General features: G+C 38.6%; 2 protein-coding genes across 3 annotated transcripts in view; both read right to left on the bottom strand.

Annotated features, from left to right (window-relative positions):
* Positions 1-3,306: 3,306 nt before the first annotated feature.
* LOC133632413 (gastrula zinc finger protein XlCGF17.1-like) lies at positions 3,307-5,345 on the bottom strand. The gene is made up of 2 exons (XM_062024819.1): positions 4,336-5,345; positions 3,307-4,257 (listed from the first exon to the last, which is right to left on the bottom strand). The coding sequence occupies exons 1-2, from the start codon at positions 5,282-5,284 to the stop codon at positions 4,082-4,084; spliced, it is 1,125 nt and encodes a 374-aa protein (XP_061880803.1). The 5' UTR covers positions 5,285-5,345; the 3' UTR covers positions 3,307-4,081.
* A 7,248-nt stretch (positions 5,346-12,593) lies between these two features.
* The window catches only part of LOC133632370 (gastrula zinc finger protein XlCGF57.1-like), a 63,307-nt gene continuing 58,835 nt past the window's right edge, over positions 12,594-17,065 (bottom strand). Inside the window, exons 2-3 of one of the 2 annotated variants that reach the window (XM_062024759.1) lie at positions 16,161-16,529; positions 12,594-14,320 (exon numbers count right to left, since the gene is read on the bottom strand). In XM_062024759.1, the coding sequence (XP_061880743.1) occupies positions 14,313-14,320; positions 16,161-16,529 (377 nt within the window). In that variant the 3' untranslated portion in view covers positions 12,594-14,312. Of the gene's footprint in view, positions 16,530-17,065 lie in introns of both variants that reach the window. The other variant, XM_062024758.1, reaches the window with a different exon arrangement.

The following is a 17,065-nucleotide window of genomic DNA, read 5'->3' as shown; positions in this document are numbered from 1 at the left end:
ATCCTTCCAGTCAGGGGTTTATTTATTTTGTTTCTATCTTCATTTGAGAACGATGCTATCACGTTAGCTCAGTAGCTAAGTGTGTCACCGATGTATTGTCGTGGAGATAAAAGTCACTTTAAATGTCCATTTCGCGTGCTCGACTCTCATTTTCAAGAGGATATAGTATCCGAGGTGGTTTAAAATACAAATCTGTGATCCACAATAGAAAAAGGAGAGAGTGTGGAATCCAATGAGCCAGCTTGTACCTAAGTTACGGTCAGAGCGAAAAAAGATACGTCCATCACTGCCTCACTAGTCATTACTGTAATGTTCCTCATCTACGAATCTTTCATCCTCGCTCAAATTAATGGGGTAATCGTCGCTTTGTCGCTCCGAATCTCTCGCTCCATTGTAAACAACGGGGAATTGTGAGGAATACTAGCTCCTGTGACGTCACACTACTTCCGGTAGAGGCAAGGCTTTTTTTTATTAGCGAGCAAAAGTTGCAAACTTTATCGTCGATTTTCTCTACTAAATCCTTTCAGCAAAAATATGGCAATATCGCGAAATGATCAAGTATGACACATAGAATGGATCTGCTATTCCCGTTTAAATAAAAAAAATTCATTTCAGTAGGCCTTTAACATTGACAGCCTTAGTTGAAACCCATATTTAATTTTTTTTAACTCAGCAAATCATTGACCTGTAAATTATGGCCCATTATTATGGAAATTGAATTGTCTCACATCAACTTATATATTTCAATGTGATATTAATACATATGCATATATTAATAAATATACAAATACAAATGTTATATATAAATAAATCATTTGTATAAGAAAACGTGTATTTGTAAATATATTTTTGAGATTTGAAAATATATACAAGTAACATTTATAAATATACAAATGTGACATACAAATGAATCGAGAAATTCTATGAATACACGTGTATTTGTAAATATATTTTTGAGATGTGAATATAAATATGCTTGATTTTGTATTTGTATTGAATTTGCATATGTGGATCGCTTTTTTGCTTTTGTGTCGATGAGACATTTCTACCACAAACCAGATGCACAAATACATGTGACCTACACACTCCCCTGAACAACCAGCAGAGGGCACTGCAGCCGGAGCCACACATTGCACTGATAAGAGATGGCATTGATACAATAAAATAAGCAGCTTGCATGGTCTTTCAGATTAACTGGATGAATTAGCATTAGCTAATACAACGCTAACGTTAGCTAGCTCAGGCCCTTTGTGCATTTTCTCTGTAACGACGTGGATTGTTTTTGGGCAAAAAACTCTGAGCATTTTGCATATAATGCATATAATGAATGCTCTGTGACCCAGACCGCTCTGGCTGCAGTGCCCTCTGCTGGTTGTTCAGGGGAGTGTGTAGGTCACATGGATTTGTGCATCTCGTTTGTGGTAGAAGGCGATCCACACATGCAAATTCAATACGAATACAAATACAAAATCAAGCATATTTATATTGAAATCGCAAATATATATTTACAAATACACGTTTATTTATACAAATTCTTGATTTATTTGTATGTCACATTTTTATGTTCATACATTTTATTTGTATATATTTTCAAATCTCAAAAATATATTTACAAGTACATTTATTTATACAAATTATTTAATTATACATCACATTTGTATATTTATTAATATATGCATTTGTATTGATATCATATTGATATATATATAAGTCGATGTGAGACAATTCTACTTCCATACATTATCAGTGTTACTCCCTCCGAGGTCTTAATCAAGGTTCAAGTCGTTTGTTTTTCTCACAGACGTTTATTTCAGCCACGTCTTCTTCACGTTACCAACGATGCCAAATATAATGCCGTCAGAAGTAATAAAATAATCAAACAGAACATACAATTAGTCTGACATAAAAAAACAACAACAACACATAGATTTGACAAACATATCAGAAGTAATCATACCTTGTTGGCCTCATAAACTCCAAGGGAATAAAGTTTATTTTCAATCCGAGACTCCATTAACGTCTTCCACATCAAACACTTGTCGTCTCATGCTGCTTCCTTAATTCCCTCACATATTAATTGTCCCCACAACAACGTGACCAAACTGGAAACAAAACATATATTCCCCACTCAATTGACATGGGTTTGTAAAATAAAGTTAAAATAAACTTGCATGAATTAACCCAAGGAAATACCTTTTTAATCACATTATGTGTACAATATGAACTTATATTTATGCATTGTATTTATTTATTCTCACCAACTTTGACTTTATATATCAAATATACATGTTGCTTCTGTCAGCAGCTACACTGACATTGATGTGTCTCTGAGAACTGAACACATTTTTATAACTTATAACAAAATGTGTTTATACAGTAACCTGCTCACATGAGTCAGATTACAGCAGGGGTGTCAAACTCATTTTAGCTCAGGGGCCGCATGGAGGATAATCCATTTCCAAGTGGGCGGGTCGGGTAAAATCATGGCATGATAACTTAAAAATATGACTACAACAACTTCAGATTATTTTCTTTACTTTACCGCTTTATTATGAAGCTGGCTGTGGCGCGTACTTTCTGACGTCATTTCCTGTGTGGGGCGCGGTCTTTCTGGCGTCACTTCCTCTCCGAACTCAGTTTCTAAACGATCAATGAGTCCATACAAAGCTAAGAGCCGGAGATTCAAGAAATACACGGCACACTTACCCGTGTAAACATTTTTTAGAAGAGGGGATGTCACGGCTCGGACACACACCAGTGCACAATCATCTGTGAGCTGTGCTGAGCGCACCTCCAAGAGCGCTCGCGCGCGCGTAACCCCGGCTGCTGCGGGCAGCTGCTTTCCACTGCACTGATGAGAGGGACGCCTACTTAAACCACCGCTACCAGAGATCCAGTGCCAGAACGTAGCGACCCGTACATCGTACCGTAAGCTCGTCTCAAACTCCCTCGTTGCCTTTTTCAAAGCCTGATCTCTGTTTTTTCCCTGCGTAATTGTCCTGTCCTTCCTCGCCTCGCAGTTCCTTGTGTGCGTCCCTGAGTCAAGCTGTGTGTCTTGTGCTCCTGGATCTTCCCTGTCTTCCTCGTGCTTCCTGGTTCTCCACTCCTCGCTTGCCCCCGGACTATGACGATTCGCTCCTGCCTCACGACCACGCTTCCGCCCCCGGACAACCCTGCCTGTCTAGCCCTTGTCTGACAGCACCGCTCCTCTCAACACACCTCCAACATTTACAGTAAACACATAGTCTGACACCCATTTCCTGTTGGTTACATACACATTATATTATATATAATATATAGTTATATAATATAATATATTCTAAAATATAATATATATATATATATCCTTTAATAAAGACTGTGTACCTCTTGCTTGATATACTTACTCGCCCAGAAACAAGCTATTTGCTTGCCTAACACAATTGAAATTGCGACATCCAGTGGACACATTTAGTACAGCAGTTTCTGTCATAAAAAAATGCAGCTGACTTTTACTCTTAACCCACTAATCTCACGGGCCGAATTGAACCTGTTATGCCCGAATGTCGAGGGAGGTTTAGGGTTTAATTGTTCATATGTCTCTGAGGTCAAAGGTTGCCACTTTATGGGATCGATTGATTGAGACGTTTATTGACATCTTAAATAATTGAATGCATGTAATGCTTTAAAAAGGCAAATGGATGGCACAAAAAGCCAAAAGGCTTGTTTCCATTGTGGTCCATTGTGGGAACAGTTACCCAGCATCACTTATGCGTCAACGTCAGTTTTGATACATCTCAACTTTGCAGTGAAAAAGGGTGTAGTGCAGGTTTTTGAGCGTGCACAAACTTGACACATGAGGCCCCAGGTCCCTGGACTGAAGAAGGAGTAACCAAGCACTTGAAGCATCATCTATCTTACTGTTCAGGAAGGTTTCAGATACAGAGAAGACATGGGGTCATGGGTAGTGAAGATTATGCTCCAAATAATCCAAGTTTGTATGAATACCTCAGATATTTGTGAAAGAAGCAGTGAGGAGGTCCTGGGTAGGGTGGATGTCACCACATATGAGCAACATACCACAAACTAAACATCTAATTGGCTATTTTCCCTTGTGTGTTCTTATGTGTTTTACTGCGTCTGCATTATGTGTAAACCTTTTACAACACACTGAACAACTAAATGGTTTTCCTCCAGCGTGTGTTCTCATGTGTCGATACAAAGAGCTGTTATGAGGAAAGCTTTTGCCACAAACTGAACAGTTAAATGTTTTTTCTCCTGTGTGTGTTCTCATGTGTTGAGTCCTATTTTGAGAAAAGCTTATGCCACAAACTGAACAATTAAATGTTTTTTCACCTGTGTGTGTTCTCATGTGTTCAGTCAAATGGCTATTTCGAGAAAAACTTTTGCCACAAACTGAACACTTAAATGGTTTTTCACCTGTATGTGTTTTCATGTGTTCAGTCAAATGGCTATTTTGAGAAAAGCATTTGCCACAAATTGAACAATTAAATGGTTTTTCTCTTGTGTGTGTTCGTATGTGTTTAGTCAAAATGCTATTTCGAGAAAAGCTTTTGCCACAAACTGAACACTTAAATGTTTTTTCTCCTGTGTGTGTTCTCATGTGGTGAGTCAAAGAGCCATTTTGAGAAAAGCTGTTGCCACAAACTGAACAACTAAATGGTTTTTCACCTGTGTGTGTTCTCATGTGTTCAGTCAAATGGCTATTTTGACAAAAACTTTTGCCACAAACTGAACAATTAAATGTTTTTTCACCTGTGTGTGTTCTCATGTGTTCAGTCAAATGGCTCTTTTTAGTAAAACTTTTAGCACAAACTGAGCAGCTCAAACATGTTTTACCTCTCTTCTTTGTAGAGCATTCAGAGTGTTTGTTGTCAGTGTGAGTCCTCATATCACCTTCACAGTCTGTATCGCTGCTCAAAGGTTCTTCAACCTCGTCTTCAGCCTCACTATCTGATAGTGGAGCTAAGAGGTTGTCTACTTGTGGTTTCTCTTCATCATCTTCAGTCTTCACAGAGAGAATACTCAGTGGAAACTTGGTGTAATCAGCTTCCTCTCGTCCTAGAAGACACTCTCCCTCCTGAGTGATGCAGAGTTCCTCCTCTTCCTTTTTAATGCAGGGTGGTTGTGGAGTCTCCTGCTTCAAAGTGGAGCTCCCCCCTAACTGAGGGGAAACTTCTTCTGGATTACCGATCAGCTGCTGGACGTCTGACACAAAGACACAAACAAAAAACACACTTATTCTATGTACTGTATGTGTGTGTAGTGTTTCATGGCCATTCATTTAGTGCCTTGCCAGAATGATGGATCAATGTTTACATGACTTGTCATAGACTCAGAAAAGTTCAGCTAGAATCACAGAAAGTAGAAAACATCTGCTTCGATGGTCATTAGGATACTACAAACTAACAGTGGGGAAAAAGTCAATATTGAAATGCATCGCACAACCAAAAAAGATAATTTCTATCTCAAATAAGTCTGTAGTTAAGGAGTAAAGGACTTTTTTTTTAGATACCAAGTGCAATAAATTGTATCCACTTTATGTACAATTGTAATGATAATTTTATTTACTTTGTTTTTGACACAGTTTGTCCAAAAAAATGATTACTAGCATCGAGTGTACTTATATACATTTATTTGAAGCAGTTTTTTTTAAAATTTTTAATGACTTTATAAGAATCACAGTAAAACTCAATATTACAATAGACTATTGTATCGTGACTCAAGTACCGTGATACATAGTTTATCATGAAGTCCTTTCCAATACCTCGTCTAGGGCTGGACAATTATGGCAAAACATAATAACAACAAATATTTTGAGTGATTTTGGAATCACGATAAATAACACCATTATTTATTCATTTGAAAACGTAAAAACAGTACCACCAAAACTCAATTGTAAATATAATCTAAAAGAACAAGCAGATATACATTAGTAACAAATTAATAACACGTAAACTAACAATCTTAGTAACAATAAATGATTATAGCAATATGTTTTTTGTTTTTTTCCAGCCATTGATTAGCAGTCTATTTTCTCTCTTTGTAGCGTTTGATGGACGCTACGTCACTACATGGGTCGAAAAAAAGCTGAGCTACAGGAATCACTACGGGTTCAAAAAGGAACAAGGCTAACGCCACGCTACTGGGATCTGTAGTTAAGCTACATAGCGTCGCTACTTGTTGTGCACTACTGCCCATCACTGATTCTAACTCGTAAATAAACGCTAGCAAAAGTCAGCTAACAATGCAGGTAATGGGGATGTACTCTATTTCGCCTGTAAAAAATATCGAAAAGCTTCCAACAACTTTTTATATACACGCCGTAAGTACATATGTACTGTAATAACAGGCACATTCATAATAACATGTAATATTTACGCATTTTCATCATTTTAAGCAAACGGCAGCGCATTATTTTCACAGACGCATCACAACGTTCGCTATTTCCTTCAACAACACCACCATTACTAATAAAGGCAGACTTCATGAGTGCCATCAAAGAATACTTTGGGACAAATTATGATCCAGAACCTTATATTTTTGAGCCTGAATATAGGGAGGATGAGCTACAAGTTTTAGAAGCTGAGTTGTTCTGAAGGTTTGCATATTTGTGTAATTGTCCCTTTAGTCCTGCAGATAGGAGATCATTTCTGTTAAGGGATTAATTATTATAATTATTTATTTCTATTTCATATGTGTCGTTTGGGAAGTTAAAATGTGTTTCTGTAAGTTGTTTTAACCGTTGCTATGGTTGCGGTTGCTATGGTTATGGGCAGTTCCGTTTCCGCCGGCAGGTAAAAGGAATGAAAGTGTTTAGAGAGCTCCGGCGTCAACAAGCAACGTAGCGTGGTTAACACGGCACGGGAGGTAGTTCACCGCGGTTGCAGCTTGGAGAAGTAACTACTGTAAGCTTCCTACTTCAGAGTGTTACAAGTGACAGTTGATAAACGTGCACTAGTTCAAGTTTAAGGACGTTTGGGCACTTCACGTTGCCACTAGCTGTGACGTGTATGCTAACCGCTAGTAGGCTAACCGCAGCTCGCATGTGATCACCTCCTGGGGGGTGAGGGGAGCAGTGAGCAGCAGCGGTGGCCGCGCCCGGGAATCATTTTTGGTGATTTAACCCCCAATTCCAACCCTTGATGCTGAGTGCGTTGGTACTTTAGCTTTAACTTAACGTGTGTTTTGTTTGCTGCACAGTGACTGCACGAACGGCAGGTTTAGTCAGGTTTTGAGTTAAGTTATTCAAGAGACACTCTCCCCTGAAACTGTGTACAAGCTGGAGAGCGAGTGTGGTAACATTAGAGAGAGTTTAGCTGTGTGCTATCGTGGCTACATCACTGCGAGGGACGTGGACAGCGTGAGTTTGGAGTGTTAATTGCACACGCTCACGGACTAGTCGACAGAGAGGTGACCCAGGAAGAGGCTGGTTCTCCTCCCGCTCCAGACTGGGCTCCTGAGGCGAGCTAAAGGAAGCACGGCCGAGTTTCTCTTCCCTACAATAGAATAGAATAGAATGGACTTTATTGTCATTATATTTGCATATAACGAGATTACAACGTGAGGTGTCCCCCCTCTCCAACGCCCCCTTTGTATCCAGCAGTTTCAACTCACCCCACCCCACCCCTACGTGCACCACCCATTCAGCAGGACCACAACGGACAATCTTCTGGCCCAGCCAAGGGGCCCAGGTTGGACTGTGTGTGTGTGTTGTGTGATTGCTTTAGTGCGGGAGGTTCTATTGGGGAGGCAGTGTGTGAGTGGGGATGAGTGGATGAGTGTAATTTATGTGTTTATTATTGTCTGCTTATTGTATGTTTATGTGGTATATAGTCAATTGTTTAACTATATAAGTCGTCTCCTCTCACTCTCTCTTAGACTAGATTTCTTTGGTAAACAGTGAATAATTCAAGCATCCCCCTAAGGTAACATACAGTCCTTTACAGGCTCCCGTATAACCACCAAAATTTAATTTTAAATATAATCTAAAAGAACAACCAGATATACATTAGTAACAAATAAATAACACGTAAAATAACAATCATAGTAACAATAAATTAAAATGACTATAGCAATGTGAAAAACAAATCAAATTCAAGTTTTCAGTTTACATTTTTCTGAATTCCGTTTCTTACCTCTCACACTTATTTTACCACAGTAGATTGCTTGCTTTTTGTGTCATAGAAATAAAAACATTTAAATCAATCAATCAACCAATCAATCAAAGCGGAAAGTGTGAGTTTTGAGAAAACTCGAGGCAGTAAAATCGAGTGATTTTGGAATCACGATAAATAACACAATTATTTATTAATTTGAAACGCAAAAACAGTATCACCAAAACTCAATTTTAAATATAATCTAAAAGAACAACCAGATATACATTAGTAACAAATAAATAACACGTAAAATAAAAATCATAGTAACAATAAATATAAATTGAGTATAGCAATATGAAAAACAAATCAAATTCAGGTTTTGTGCTTAATTTTTTCTGAATTCCATTTCTTACATCTCACATTTATTTCACCACAAGAAATTGTTTGTTCTTTATGTCAAAAACAATGTTTTCTAAAATAAATCAATCAAAGCAGAAAGTGTGAGTTTTGAGAAAACTTGAAGCTGTAAAATGAAGAAAGCCTCTCAAGTTGCGACTGCTTTCCAGTTTGTACATTGATCTTACATCGTGATGCCGTTCACAACAACACAAGAAGTGTTTTGTGGTTTATGGATTGTTCTTGCTAGCTTTAGCTTCATAGTTTAGTCGCTGTTTCAAGTGGCCGTGTCCACATTGTTTAGTTCAGGACAGGGTGGTTGAGTGTTTCGGGGATGAACGAGGGGTACCGGACACATTATTGTCCCAAACAAATGTTCCTTCTCCTCACAACGACAACATTTCACTCACATTTATGTCAATTTCCGTGAAATTCTGATTCTGTTTTAGTGGCCAATTCCGAAGTTACGTTAAAGCGAAAATCATGTGGTCTTACTTTTTTGTTGAGTTCAGTGATTACTGATTAGACATACTAGCACTGTGTCAAATAAAAAGTAGCACATTCTAGTAGACATGGTCTTTTTTTCAGTCATACGCTCACTCATCCCTTTAACCGTTACAGGCTCAAGAATTTGCATGCACGTTCATCTTTTTTTTTTTACGAACACATGTTTATGATCGTGCCAAGTCTTAATTGAAATTGAGATTAAAATGAGATTAATTGTCCAGCCCTAACTCAGCCCTACTCAGAACTAGGAAATACAATTAAAAAATGCTCAAAATCAAATCCTGGCACAACAATATCATTTTAATCTTTCACTAGCTGCTACAGTGTTTACAAGATGGAGGATGACTTAGAGATAGTGGCTGTTATGTCCACTCTAACATCCATCCAATAACTTGATGGACTCCATCAATAACTTAGCTTAGTAATGCGAGCTAAATATTTAATGGGTGAGGGCCGACATCCGGGCAACTGAGCTACATACGGGTTCTTGGAGCCATAGCAACCAGACTGGCGTTGAAAACAAACCGTTGCCATTACTCTTTAACCTGTCGACCTACGCTGGTTAAATTCATTCTGCCTCCAAAATGCCGAAAAACTCTGTTGTTTTTGGTTGTGCTAACCACAACTGGAAACAGGGAAAACAAAGGTTGTATTTTGTTCTGCCAAAGCGTGATAAAAGCCCACAGAGACGAGACAAATGGCTCGCAGCTTTACACCGGGAAAAAGAGGACGGTTCTCACTGGAGTCCCCCAAAGTCCCGGGTCGTGTGTTCGGATCACTTCGTTTCTGGTAAATATAAGGAACAAAAATCCACCTTCTTAACCACAACTTGGCTATACGTCCGTGCTAATGTTGTACTTGTTGAATTTGTACCTTATAACGTTCGACAGCTGAAGTTGTTGTTGTACAAAAATAACATGCGGTATATACTATATAGTCTATAGCCTAGCTAGCTATTTTTGAAAACCGGACAACGAGAAGATACCAAAGGCAGCGTTAAGATGGACACCACCGGGAAAACGTAAGCCAGGGCGGCCAAAGAACACCTGGCGAAGAACAGTTGAAGGGGAGCTGAAAGAGATGAAGCTTACATGGGGCGAGGCACAGAGACGAGCACAGCAGCGAGATGAATGGCGTCGAGTCGTCGAAGCCTTATTTCCCATCCGGGAAGAAGAGGATTAAGTTAAGTAAGTAATATACTATATAGTCTATAGCCTAGCTAGCTATTTTCGAAAACCGGTTTCGTTATACACTAACACTTGATCTTGTTGTTGATAACTTCCGCGTCTTTTGATTGATTGATTGAGACTTTTACTAGTAGGTTGCACAGTGAAGTACATATTCCGTACAATTGACCCCTAAATGGTAACACCCCAATAAGTTTTTCAACTTGTTTAAGTCGGGGTCCACTTAAATTGATTCATGATGTACTATCATATATACTATCATCATAATACAGTCATCACACAAGATAATCACAATTAATTATTTACATTATTTACAATCTGGGGTGTGGATGGGGGGGGGGGGGGTGGTAGGATATGGACATCAAGTAGTGGACATAGAGAGAGAGAGAGAGAGAGAGAGAGATCAGAAGGCTTTAGTAGCGCGCAGGCTAAGCTAACTAGCAAGCTAAGCTAAGCCTGAGAAGCTTTAAAGTTCACTGAGACGAGTCTGACGCAAATAATACATTTTCGTTTTTTCACACGATATGCGAATAAGTAAAAATGCGTAAATGAAGGATTTAACGCCGACTTCCAAGCCACAACGCTCGTTAAATGCTTTTTCTGTCAATGTTGTGTTCGCTGTGAGCTGGTTTGTTTTCAACGAATTCCCGGTTGCTAGGGGATTGGTAGGCGGAAGTGACGTAGGTCCGCCCTCACCCATTAGTAGGAAGCGCTTGTTTTGCTCTTCCACTTTCTTCATTTGACTTTTTGCATTCTTTCATCTCCTCTGATGTGAACTCCACTGCCTTCTTCAAGCTAACAATCATGGCGGCTCTTTCTTTACATTCTTCAACAAAGTGGGTTAATTTGTCATTAACACCCTTTTAGAGCTTAAAATAGCTGTCAAATCATAAAAAACTTTAACTCACTCACCTTCATCTTTCGTCTTTATCTCCGTTGGTGATTTGCTGGAAGTTGGTGGCGCTGATTCTCTTTCATGTTCTCTTTTAGCGGACGTCGCCATCTTAGCATAGCAGTAGTCGTCCATCTTCTATCACGTCTTCAATCTTCACTTCAGATAACACGCCATCGCTCCACACTCAAAGTCCGTTTCCTGGGCTTAAGAAAAGGTGAATAGTTGAGGTATTTGATGCTATTTTTGAATCTATAAGATCGTAAATGTGAAACTTCTCCGGAAAGCCACGTCGCTTAGTCCGCCATCTTGGACTTTCCGCTTTCGATGTGTTTACGCATGCGCCAAAAGCTTGCAACTTCCGGTCATACACAATCGACAACTGCACTTTAAAAAATAAAATACCTTTTAAATAACTAGCGGCCCTTTTCATCTTTTCTTACATTTCTGAATCATAATTGAAGTGTTCCTTATCGCGAAAACATTTTTTATATCAAAATACTTTGGAGATAGAAATTAAACAAACATCGACAATGTTGTATTCTGTCTTTTAGTGGGTTCAAGCAAACGGCAAGTTGTTTCACAAAGTACATCTTGTGAAAGTGTGAAACTAATAAAATAATCAAACAGAATTTACAATTCGTCTGACATCCAAAAAAGAAAATTTCACAAACATATCAGAAGTAATCATACCTCGTTGGCCTCATAAACTCCAAGGGAATAAAGTTTATTTTCAATCCGAGACTCCATTAACGTCTTCCACATCAAACACTTGTCGTCTCATGCTGCTTCCTTAATTCCCTCACATATTAATTGTCCCCCCAACAACGTGACCAAATTATATTCCCCACTCAATTTACATGGGTTTGTAACAAAAATAAAAATAACATAAACTTGCATGAATTAACCCAAGGAAATACCTTTTTAATCACATTATGTGTACAATATGAACTTATCTTTATGCATTGTATTTATTTATTCTCACCAACTATGACATTATATATCAAATATACATGTTGCTTCTGTCAGCAGCTACACTGACATTGATGTGTCTCTGAGAACTGAACACATTTTTATAACTTATAACAAAAAGTGTTTATACAGTAACCTGCTCACATGAGTCACATTACAGCAGGAGTGTCAAACTCATTTTAGCTCAGGGGCCGCATGGAGGATAATCCATTTCCAAGTGGGCGGGACGGGTAAAATCATGGCATGATAACTTAAAAATACGACTACGTCCATTTAAGATGTTTTTATTTTAGTTTGCCAAAAATAGAACAAACACATTCTGAAAATGTACATATCACAAATAATCCTCTTTACAAAAAATTTCAAGTTAGTTGAACATTTAAGGGGAAAAATGGTGCATTTTCAAAAACACCTTGAAGAACACAATGAACTTAGACTTAATCTCAGTGTTTCTACATAGCAATTAAACTTTAAATCACAACCCATTTAGGATTGAACAAAAACAAAATAAAGCATGAATAAAAATTATTCCATGTATCAACTACCTCATTTGTCATTTCCACATATTAATCCTGTGCTAACTCAACAAACCATACAAACTGAGGTAGAAACTATTCAAGAGTGTTGAGTTACTTCCTGTCTTCTAGACATAATGTGTATTGATAGAAAAATAAAAGCTGTGCAATGTGTGAACAATTTCAACAAAGCACAAATAAAAAGTTAAAAGACTGACAGTATTGCAGTAAATCACACACTGTTCACTTTCTTTACATTTGCACAGAAGACAATCATTTTCACAGAACTACATCAGTGTGCAGTGTCTCATGCTGCATTTTAAGTGGGGTTACTGAGTGCTTATTTTACTCCTGTTTTACGTTGGGTGGAGGGGGAGGAGTCACAGCCCCGCTTTACCGTGTACCTCTTGCTTGGTATACTTGCTCGCCCCGGTATAAACTGTTTGCTTGCCTAACAGAGTTGCTATTGTGACATCCAGTGGACACATTCAGAAAAGCAGTTTCTTTCATTAAAAAATGCAGCTGAATTGAACCTGTTTTGCCTGAATGTCGAGGGAGGTGGGGGTTGGGTTGTGGGTGTTGGGGGTTAATTGTTCATATGTCTCTGATTTGCACATCAATCAGTCTGAGGAGTAAAAGTGGGCACTTGGTTATGCTAACAGTTACCGTTTTTTTATGATTATAAATCGCAGTTTTTCTCATAGTTTGGCCGGGGGTGCGATTTATACTCCGGAGCGATTTATGTGTGAAATTATTAACACATTACCATAAAATATCAAATAATATTATTTAGCTCATTTGCGGAAGAAATGAAGCAAATGTCCGCAATCGTCACACACGTCAACCAATAGGAATTCGACGGGGGCGGGTCATGTCAGAAGTGCATTGTGGGTCATGGGATGCTAACTGCTGCTACATCCGTAGCTATTAAAATGGATTATTTCAACATTGGCGGTAACTTATAAAAACTGAGAAGAATGGCACCGAAAAGGAAATCATATACTGCAGATTACAAGCCGGACGTAGTGAAATATGCAGCAGAAAACGGCCATCGAGCAGCAAAAAGAAAGGGAGCGGCGCATACCAGGAGCGACAACGAGGAAGAAGATTTCATGGGATTTAGCGATCAGCAGTGACGGATTGTTTGGTAAACGTAAAGCATGTTTTATATGTTATAGTTATTTGAATGACTCTTACCATAATATGTTACGTTAACATACCAGGCACGTTCTCAGTTGGTTATTTATGCCTCATATGTTTGTTCACTATTCTTTATTTATTTTAAATGTCTATTCTTGGTGTTGGATTTTATCAAATACATTTCCCCCAAAAACGCGACTTATACTCCAGTTTTTTTGATTGATTGAGACTTTTATTACTAGGTTGCACAGTGAAGTACATATTCCGTACACTTGACCACTAAATGGTAACACCCGAATAAGTTTTTCAACTTGTTTAAGTCGGGGTCCACTTAAATTGATTCATGATACAGATATATACTATCATATATAGTGCGACTTATATATGTTTTTTTCCTTCTTTATTATGCATTTTCGGCCGGTGCGACTTATAATCAGAAAAATACGGTACCCAGTATCACTTATGCATCGACATCAGTTTTGACACATCTCAACTTTGCAGTGAAAAAGGGCGTAGTGCAGGTTTTTCACCTTGTGCACACTTGACACATGAGGCCCCAGGTCCCTGGACTGAAGAAGGAGTAACCAAGCACTTGAAGCATCATCTATCTTACTGTTCAGGAAGGTTTCAGATACAGAGAAGACATGGGGTCATGAGTAGATAAGATTATGCTCCAAATAATCCAAGTTTGTAAGAATACCTCAGATATTTGTGAAAGAAGCAGTGAGAAGTTCCTGGGTAGGGTGGATGTCACCACATATGAGCAACATACCACAAACTAAACAGCTAATTGGTTATTTTCCCTTGTGTGTTCTTATATGTTTTACTGCATTATGTGGGAACCTTTTACAGCACACTGAACAACTAAATGTTTTTTCTCCAGCGTGTGTTCTCAGGTGTCGACACAAAGAGCTGTTATAAGGAAAGGTTTTACCACAAACTGAACAATTAAATGGTCTTAGTCCAGTGTGTGATCTCATGTGTTGTGTCAATTTGCTTTAAACAGAAAAGCTTTTGCCACAAACTGTGTGCGTTCTCCTGTGTTCAATGAAAGTGCTCTTAAAAGAAAAGCTTTTGCCACAAACTGAACAATTAAATGTTTTTTCACCTGTGTGTGTTCTCATGTGTTGAGTCAAAGAGGTACTCCGAGAAAAGATTTTGCCACAAACTGCACATTTACATGTTTTTTCACCTGTGTGTGTTCTCATGTGTTCCGTCAAAGTGCGCTTAACAGAAAAGCTTTTGCCACAAACTGAACATTCAAATGGTTTTTCACCTGTGTGTGTTCTCATGTGTTGAGTCAAAGAGGTACTCCGAGAAAAGATTTTGCCACAAACTGCACATTTACATGTTTTTTCACCTGTGTGTGTTCTCATGTGTTCCGTCAAAGTGCACTTAACAGAAAAGCTTTTGCCACAAACTGAACATTCAAATGGTTTTTCACCTGTGTGTGTTCTCATGTGTTGAGTCAAATGGGTCTTTTGAGAAAAGCTGTCGTCACAAACTGAACAATTAAAAGGTTTTTCTCCTGTGTGTGTTCTCATGTGTCGAGTCAAATGAATATTTTGAGAAAAGCTTTCGCCACAAACTGAACAATTAAATGGTTTTTCACCTGTGTGTGTTCTCATGTGGGGAGTCAATTGGCTATCATGAGCAAAGCTTTTCCCACAAACTGAACAATTAAATGTTTTTTCACCTGTGTGTGTTCTCATGTGTTGTGTCAATGAACTATTTAACGAAAAGCTTTTGCCGCAAACTGAACAACAAAATGGCTTTTCACCTGTGTGTGTTCTCATGTGTTCAGTCAAATGTCTCTTAAGAGAACAGCTTTTGCCACAAACTGAACAATTAAATGGTTTTTCACCTGTGTGTGTTCTCATGTGTTGAGTCAAATCGCTATTTTGAGAAAAGCCTTTGCCGCAAACTGAACAACTAAATGGTTTTTCACCTGTGTGTGTTCTCATGTGTCGAGTTAAATGAATATTTTGAGAAAAGCTTTTGCCGCAAACTGAACAACTAAATGTTTTTTCACCTGTGTGTGTTCTCATGTGTTTAGTGAAATATCTCTTAACAGAATAGCTTTTGCCACAAACGGAACAATTAAATGGTTTTTCACCTGTGTGTGTTCTCATGTGTTCAGTCAAATCGCTATTTTCATAAAAGCCTTTGCCGCAAACTGAACAACTAAATGGTTTTTCACCTGTGTGTGTTCTCATGTGTTTAGTGAAATATCTCTTAACAGAAAAGCTTTTGCCACAAACTGAACAATTAAATGGTTTTTCACCTGTGTGTGTTCTCATGTGTTCAGTCAAATCGCTATTTTCATAAAAGCCTTTGCCGCAAACTGAACAACTAAATGGTTTTTCACCTGTGTGTGTTCTCATGTGTCGAGTTAAATTGCTATTCTGAGGAAAGCTTTTACCACAAACTGAGCAGCTCAAACATGTTTTACCTGTCTTCTTTGTAGAGCATTCAGAGTGTTTGTTGTCAGTGTGAGTCCTCATATCACCTTCACAGTCTGTATCGCTGCTCAAAGTTACTTCAACCTCGTCTTCAGCCTCACTATCTGATAGTGGAGCTAAGAAGTTGTCTACTTGTGGTTTCTCTTCATCATCTTCAGTCTTCACAAAGATAATACTCAGTGGAAACTTGGTGTAATCAGCTTCCTCTCGTCCTAGAAGACACTCTCCCTCCTGAGTGATGCAGAGTTCCTCCTCTTCCTTTTTAATGCAGGGTGGTTGTGGAGTCTCCTGCTTCAAAGTGGAGCTCCCCCCTAACTGAGGGGAAACTTCTTCTGGATTACCGATCAGCTGCTGGACATCTGCAAGACACAAACAAAATCACACTTTCTTCTATGTACTGCATGTGTGTGTAGTGTTTCATGGCCATTCATTTAGTGCCTTGCCAGAATGATGGATCAATGTTTACATGACTTGTCATAGACTCAGAAAAGTTCAGCTAGAATCACAGAAAGTAGAAAACATCTGCTTCGATGGACATTTTTTTTTTTTGATTGATTGAGACTTTTATTAGTAGGTTGCACAGTGAAGTACATATTCCGTACAATTGACCACTAAATGGTAACACCCGAATAAGTTTTTCAACTTGTTTAAGTCGGGGTCCACTTAAATTGATTCATGATACAGATATATACTATCATATATACTATCATCATAATACAGTCATCACACAAGATAATCACATTGAATTATTTACATTATTTACAATCAGGAGTGTGGAGGGGGGGTGGGGTGGGGGGGTGGGGGGGGTGGGGATATGGACATTGAGTAGTGGACATAGAGAGAGAGAGAGAGAGAGAGAGAGAGAGAGAGAGAGAGAGAGAGAGAGAGAGAGAGA

Source organism: Entelurus aequoreus, linkage group LG17 (assembly GCF_033978785.1).
Source record: "Entelurus aequoreus isolate RoL-2023_Sb linkage group LG17, RoL_Eaeq_v1.1, whole genome shotgun sequence".
NCBI classification, from domain to species: Eukaryota; Metazoa; Chordata; class Actinopteri; order Syngnathiformes; family Syngnathidae; genus Entelurus; species Entelurus aequoreus.
This window is presented reverse-complemented; position numbering and strand designations above follow the sequence as displayed.

Bases quoted from the DNA above. Each gene is read 5' to 3' on its own strand.
- LOC133632413 (XM_062024819.1), bottom strand. From the start codon at position 5,284: ATGAATGGCCATGAAACACTACACACACATACAGTACATAGAATAAGT. The intron at 4,258-4,335 runs GTGAAAAAACAT...GAACACACACAG, and splicing joins ACACATGAGAACACACACAG to GAGAAAAAACATTTAACTGT.